This window comes from Linepithema humile, chromosome 4 (assembly GCF_040581485.1).
Source record: "Linepithema humile isolate Giens D197 chromosome 4, Lhum_UNIL_v1.0, whole genome shotgun sequence".
Classification (NCBI taxonomy): Eukaryota; Metazoa; Arthropoda; class Insecta; order Hymenoptera; family Formicidae; genus Linepithema; species Linepithema humile.
Genome location: NC_090131.1, coordinates 11,321,053 through 11,328,584, shown reverse-complemented (window position 1 = coordinate 11,328,584; position 7,532 = coordinate 11,321,053). Strand labels below are relative to the sequence as shown.

Here is a 7,532-nt window from a genome sequence, read left to right as displayed (position 1 = left end):
GGTTGAATTTGTGTGATGCTGCCGCTCGTTTCTGGCAGCACTGACGACACGGTGCCGCTGTTTGATGGCGCGTATTTGGATTTTTGTGTTCTAGTAATTTTCTCTTTTTTCTTCTTTTTTCTTACAGTATTTTTTATATAGGAGGAAATAAATTAATAATAGGGAGATAAGCATCAGGTAAATAATCCGTGTCGTTTTGATTGGTAAGGCTTGCGTTTTCTCTCAACAAGAGAAATTATATCATCTACTGTGGTGTAGGGAATGTGTCAGAATAGACAAAAAAATACAATGGTTACAAATTACTACATAAAAAGAACCTAACCATTAAAGCTAAAATACAACCTATTAGATATTTCTATAATCGGGATCGTGACGTTGAGCATAATAACAAATCTGTATTTGAACTTGGCCTTTGCAACATCTCTAATAACAACAAAATCTAGGTCGATATTACGAGCGACTCCTTCCAAGAGAGTCTTCTCACATTGGAAACATCAAAGAAAATTGGTTCGTCAATCTAACTATGTTAGAATTCCCTAAAAAAGTAAAACTTCTTGTGGACAACTGGGGGACAGATTTGGGATGCCCATCACGATCTCTAATAAAGATAAATCGTCTATACATCTTATTAAGAGCTTAGAAAAAAAGTTATATGAATTTGATGAGGAGACTTCTTCTATCAGAAATAAATGCATTCCGATAATTGAAAGATTTTACAGAAATGGACTCACTTATGATTTCAATGATATAAAATTAATTTCATGGTGGTCATCTACCAAACAATTTTTGAAACTAAATTCGGATGTCATTATTACCCGGGCAGATAAAGGAAACATCACTGTAGCTCTTGATAAGAATAAATATATTCACGATTTAGAATTGATGTTATCCGATTCTGACACTATTCTCTGCACAAAAAAGATCCTTGTAAAATATTTACTCGTAATTTACGCGAATTATTAACCAGGTGGAAAAGAAATAACTTTATTGAAGACAATACTTATAGACATTTTATGACGAGTGATTGTGCCCTGCCTAGAGCCTGTGGGCAAAAATTCACAAACCCAGTTGCCCTTTGAGAATAATAGTTTCTTCCATTAATAGCCCATTATACGCTGTTTCTCTTTATTTCCATAAAATCATTTACAATAGTTTACCTCTTCCAGCTAGTCATATTAAAAATAGTTTTGATTTTGTCAAGAAATTGAAGGGTCTGGAGATTAAAGATGAATTTATATTAATATCATTAGATGTAGTATCCATGTTTACGAACATCCCCATTGAATTAGCGATTAAAAGCATTTCCAAAAGATGGAATCTAAATTCTCTTAATACCGCCATCCCTCTTAATGAATTCATAAGGGGGATACATTTTATTTTGAACTCCACATTTTTCAATTTTAATAACAAAATTTATAAACAAACATTCAGTACTCCCATGGGCCTCCTTTATCTCCATTAATTGCCGACCTTACTCTTCAGGATCTGGAAGCAAACGATTGATAGGTTGCCTTTCAAGCTGCCCTTTTATTACCGATTTGTAGATGACATAATTTTGGCTGCACCTATCAATTCCATAAATTTAATCACTGACATTTTTAATTCTTATTATAACAGACTAAATTTTACAGTTGAAATTGGGGTAACAATCGCATAAACTTCCTTGACGTGACCATAATTTTAGAAAACAATAGAATCATTTTTGACTGGTATCAAAAACCTACTTCGTCTGGAAGATACCTAAATTTTTATTCCCACCACCCTACTTCACAAAAGAAGGGGACTATCATAAGTCTGACTGATAGGATCTTTTTACTTTTCCACCCAAAATTTCACAACAAGAATTTTACATTGGCGATTAACATCCTTTTAAATAATTGTTATGCTTTAAATTTTATTTATTCGACTATACATCAAAGAATAAAGTTCTAATCCACAATTAAAAAATTGACAATAATTTAATAGCAGTTGATTCCAACAATGACTCTGACAAGAATGACTCGAAGACTTTTTTAACTATTCCCTACATCTCATCTATATATAAAGACTTTAATTCTATTGCTAGAACCTTCAATTTTAAATTAGCCTGTTCAATCCCGAACAATTTAAAATGCTTCATAAAAACAGGCAAAGACAGTCGAAGCAAACTTTCACATTGCCAAGTAGTTTATATGATTCCGTGTCGTGATTGCAAGATGACTTATGTTGGACAGACTAAAAGACAGCTTAACACCAGATTAAAAGAACATAAGAATGACATCAATAAGAAAAGCTGTTCTCCTTCAGTCATATCTAAGCATAGAATGGATTTCTCCCACGACTTTGATTGGGATAAAGTAAAAATCTTAGACGGTGAACCTTCTTATTCAAAAAGATTGATCTCTGAAATGACCTTTATTAAAAGACAAAACGCAGGCCTTAACAATCAAAACGACACGGATTATTTACCTGATGCCTATCTCCCTATTATTAATTAATTTTCTCCTTTATAAAAAATACTTCTCCTTCCTTTTCCTCTATCTATTCCTTTTACCCCCACCTTCTCTCCTTCCCTACTTACTTCTTTTTTCCCTCCCTCCTCCCTCCTTTCCTACCATCACTCTAAATTTTATAATTTCTGTATCAAATCACTATCACTAAGATCTCAACATTTAAGATGTAAAGATTATCTGTTTTTTGCTTTTCCACCTCGTCCCCTTTACGTGGACAAGCTTTTTATCAACACGAAATTAATACAAGTATGTATATAACAGTTCTCAATCTCCGGTCCACTTACTTTTATTTAATCTGAACTTTCACTGTATTCTATTGCATTTATTGCAGTCCTAATTTATTTGTTACCGAACAACAATTTGATTGGAAAGGATTATCTATACGTCTTCCACATCTTTTACTTTATGTTAATTTTTGCGAGCGAATTTCTCTTTTTATTTTTATTAATGTACACTGAAAAAGGCCTGATGGCAGGCAGAAACGTTTGATTTGATGTAAACAATTTTAAACTAATATATTATAACCTTCGCACGAAGAACTAGCATTGTGGCTCTTTACGCTCCTACTGATTTTAATTGATTTTGTTAATCACTAGAGCCTTATATATTTATTAATTTTAATCATTTATATTATTGTAATTGTAGTTGTAAACTTCACTCATACTTAAAATTAGAACATATAGATAAATTAATAACATACATAAAATATTAAATATTCCTAAGCTTATTTTTCGCAATTAACTCATGTTAATGTTTTAATAAAAAAAATTGTTTTTTTACTAAAATTGTAGAAATGTTACTTGTTTTGTTAATATATTGCGATACATATAATTTTTTATTATAATAGAAAATTTATTAACAATATGTAATTTTTATTAGTTTATTCTTATTTTATACATTAATATAAAAATCATATTCGTATGCTGCCAACGCTGCCAAATCTTAACAGGAGAAAAAGTCGCGCGACGTCATCTCAAAACCAGTTTGCTAGACTTGGTGGGAAGAAAACGCAATACTTATGTCCACTCGCTCTACAAGCCGAAAGCCGAGCGCACACGGATACGTGACGTAAGCAGTTCTCGGTTGGTGAGAAATGGAAGCCAAAGTGTACAAATCTCCCAACACTGACGCAGCGTAATCCGATACCCCTCTCCCCTCCAAAAGTACTGACGCAGCGTAATCCGATGCTCCCCTCCCCTCCAAAAATGCTGACGCAGCGTAATCCAATACCTCCTCTTCCCCGCACCCCCCCCCCCTCAGATGCCTGAGTTAGAACTCTCCTAGCTATGCTACTGAGACATTATTTATTAGAAAACGGTTTTGGTTACAATTTTATATTAAATTGCAACATTCATGTTTTCATGTTACCCCGTTTTCCTTCTTTTATTCACTTTTAAATGAAGCATTATTTATTAAAATACGATTCTTTCGTTGTTACTAATTATTTTCTAAGTTTTAAGCGGGTTGATCCGTTTATATACACATTTAAATAATTCAAATATGATTACTATTAAAAGAATTTATATACCTTTAATTATTCGTTAAGGATACAGTTCGTGAAGAATATCCAGATAATTTAAATATATTTATTATTAAGAGACTCAAATGGTTCTATACGGTTCGTATAACTTCCCATCCATTGTTATAATTTCGGTTATCTTATTTTTCTTTTATCTTTTACCATTTCATCGGTTCGTGAATCTTACCGATTGAGTCTTGCGTAAAGGTGCGAACACTACGTGTGACCGCCACCGCGCCATGATAATAGGATAGCTTTGCGCAACAACTGACCTGAGTCGAGCGCCGAGAAGGCGTCAAACTTGACACCATGCCCGTGTTGAATAGGTTTGGGAAACCGAGATACATTAGCTATACTCTCTACGCGACACCAAAGCACATGACCGTCATAAAATTGTCAAATTTATTAGACCCGCGACCTAAGACGTTGTCAACCTGTATTCCGCCGAGTTTCAACCCTTCAATCAGAAGGCCTAGAATTAGAACAAACCATCCACCGGTCCATCTTATCGTATACCCTAAAGGCATCGAGATGGACCTCACCAATGCATATCAATACCAACCAGAATATGTAATATTGAAATTGACTCCCACCATATATGAACCCAAAACGATGCTGCTCCTCATTCGTTAGGGCCCTGTTTTCCCCATCTCAATCATAAGAGACATGGTCATCTAACCGCTAATCCTATTAGCTAAAAACGATGCCATCCTCTTACGCATTAAAATTTCCTTGTAAAACTAACTTCTATTTCACCCCCGCCTCGAAAACCTAAGATTTTTTTAAATGGATCCACTTCCATAAAAAGGGTATAAAAACCCGTGTCCGAGTCACTCCGACAAAGTTTTTTACAGTTTCTTATCTCATTTCATCGACATTTCGTCGAGAGTTTTACACCGTTCGTCACATTTCTTCAGTAGTAGTGCGCTTCGTGAAACAAAAATTAGTCGCTATCAAAAATAGAACTTATTGTTAGTAACTAACAGCCCGGGGGTTGAGCTACTCACCGGGCGCGTCTCCAAGGTGGCGGATAGGAGGACGCCCAGTAGGTGTGAGCTCTCTGAGGAGACTCAGTGCTGCTGGGTAGTGGCGGTTATAACCTGGCCCCACGGAAGTAAAACCCTGTGGAGGGTAAGGGAAGACCGTTGCCGCGGACCAGCTCCCCAAGCCAAGTTGTAAGCCATCGTGGCGATGGCTGCATGTCACTGGGGGAGCAGTGTCGCGAACGATGCCTCGGGGAACCGGGCGAAACCCCAGAATATCTAGCCGCATGCGGGACTCTGCGTGGACGGACCGTGTAATTCCCTACTCGTGGGACCATAATGGATATTGACATAATAAATTCAGAGGACAAAATGGGAAATCAGAAGGGCTCGCGTGACGGGTTTCCAAGGAAAGGGGCTGGGACGGCAGTGACGGACGGGACCCTTAAGGACTCCGGAAGTGAAGCCGGCCCGGCTGCGCGGCAGGAGGCTTTACCTCCAGTTAAGAAAAACCGGTGCGGGGCCGAAAGAAGGAGGGCGAAGCGGATGAGAGCAGGGGTTCTGGAAGGGGCTCGCTCTCTTCCCGTGGCTCCCCCTTGTACGCCGGCGGAGGTGGTGAAGGGGCACACCAATGGTAAACGTCGGAAGGGCTCCAATGAAACCCCTCCATCGGGCGGCCGTCCGTTGAAGAGGCAAAGGGCTCATGATGGGCACCATGCCTATGTGAACGCTGCTGACCTTCTGGCGAGGGCGATTGCGGCGGAGAGCTACCCCGAGGCGGAGATCACTGCAGAGCAGTTGACTCTGTTGAGGGGTGCGGTCTCGAAAGAGATCGACGGGATCCAAGAGGGTCCGGTGCCCAGATTCTACAGCACCTTTCTAAGGAGCGGTGCAGCGGTGGTAAGATGCGCGGACGAGGCATCGCTGGGTTGGCTCGTGGGGCGGATCGGCGGCATTATTCCGTGGGAGGACGCCAAGCTCAAGGTAATGGGCATGGACGCGCTTCAAAGGCAGCACAGGGCGATGGTTTGGGTCCCGGGACCTCCCGAGGGCGCGGCCACGGTCTTGAAGCGGCTGGAGAAGCAGAACCCGGGTCTTGTCACCGGGAGCTGGAAAGTGTTCGCGGAGGGAGTAGGGGCCACTAAGGAAGGTGGGAACCTAGTCCTCGGTGTCCCAGAGTCTAGTGTCCTCAAATTGAGGATGCTGGACTTCAAACCATTCTTTGGGCTCGACAGGATTGCCTTTCGAGTAAGTGGGGCCCAAGGGGGGGTAAGGGAGGATAAGGAGGAGCCCCCTAAAACGGTCTCGTAGTTAAATGGCGGGATCGGGAGGGGTAGCCTTCACCCAGATTAATCTGCATCACAGCAAAGGGGCCTCAGCTGTTTTGGCCAGGCAACAAGCTGGGAAGCAAACATGCATATCACTAATGCAAGAACCCTGGGTAATCCGGGGTTGCATCAAGGGCTTGGCGGCTTGCGGTAGGCTCTTGAGGGCCCCATCAGTGGATCGGTTCAGGGCTTGCGTGGCCGTCAAGGGTATGGAAGCCCAGCTAATACCTCACCTGTGTTCCAGGGACGTTGCGGCTGTAGAAGTGGATTTCACTGCTGACTCCGGTGACAGAAAGAAAATGGTTGTGTGCTCGGCCTACTTCTCTCATGACAAGGGGGAGGCGGTGCCACCTGCACCGGTAATAAAACTGGCAGAATACTGCCAAGAGAAACGGCTTTCCCTGATCATGAGATGTGACGCTAACGCGCATCACACTGTGTGGGGAAGCTCGGACACCAATGAAAGAGGAATGAAAGTGTTGGAGTTCCTAGCATTTACGGATCTGGAGATTCTTAACACAGGAGACGAGCCCACCTTCTGCACTATAGCGAGAAGAGAAGTGCTCGACATCACTGTCTGTTCCAGGCAGTTGTTACAGGAGGTAGTGGAGTGGAGGGTCTCGACGGAGCCCTCGCTCTCAAACCACAGGCAGATCACCTTCAGGATAACTAAGGCTAGAAGGAAGGAGATCAATTCAGAAACCAGAGGAGAACCAAGTGGGACTCTTATAGGGAAGACCTGGCCAGCAGTCTCAGAGGCTTCCCTAAGAGGCACGGGACAGAAGAAGAACTGGAGACCTGTGTGGACTACTTGCAGAGGTCTCTGGTAAACTGCTACGAAAGTAATTGCCCCGAAAGGGCGGTTACAAATAATAGAGGAACTTCCTGGTGGACCCCTGGACTGCAGGGTCTCAGAGTGGCGGCTCACAGGGCCTGGAATAGAGCTAGGAACACGGGCCGCCAATCCGACTGGGAGCTCTCTAGGAGGGCACAGAAGGAATATAGAGACTTTGTGGTTAGGGCGAAACAGGAAAGCTGGAGGAAGTTTTGCGAGGAAGTGGAGGGAATGCCCGAAACGGCAAGAATCTGCAGGATCCTCGCTAGGAACCCGGATGTGACCCTGGAAGCCATCGCACTCTCTGATGGGACGGTGGTGACTGGAGAGCAATGTCTGGAGCATCTACTGGAAGTGAGCTTTTCGGGCTTCTAG

General features: G+C 41.8%; 2 protein-coding genes across 2 annotated transcripts; both read left to right on the top strand.

Moving 5' to 3' along the window:
- The first annotated feature begins 5,333 nt into the window (after positions 1-5,333).
- LOC105675603 (uncharacterized) lies at positions 5,334-6,305 on the top strand. Its single transcript, XM_012372880.1, has one exon. The coding sequence runs from the start codon at positions 5,334-5,336 to the stop codon at positions 6,303-6,305; it is 972 nt and encodes a 323-aa protein (XP_012228303.1).
- A 4-nt stretch (positions 6,306-6,309) lies between these two features.
- LOC105675596 (uncharacterized) lies at positions 6,310-7,532 on the top strand. Its single transcript, XM_067353848.1, has 2 exons — positions 6,310-6,971; positions 7,055-7,532. The coding sequence occupies exons 1-2, from the start codon at positions 6,310-6,312 to the stop codon at positions 7,530-7,532; spliced, it is 1,140 nt and encodes a 379-aa protein (XP_067209949.1).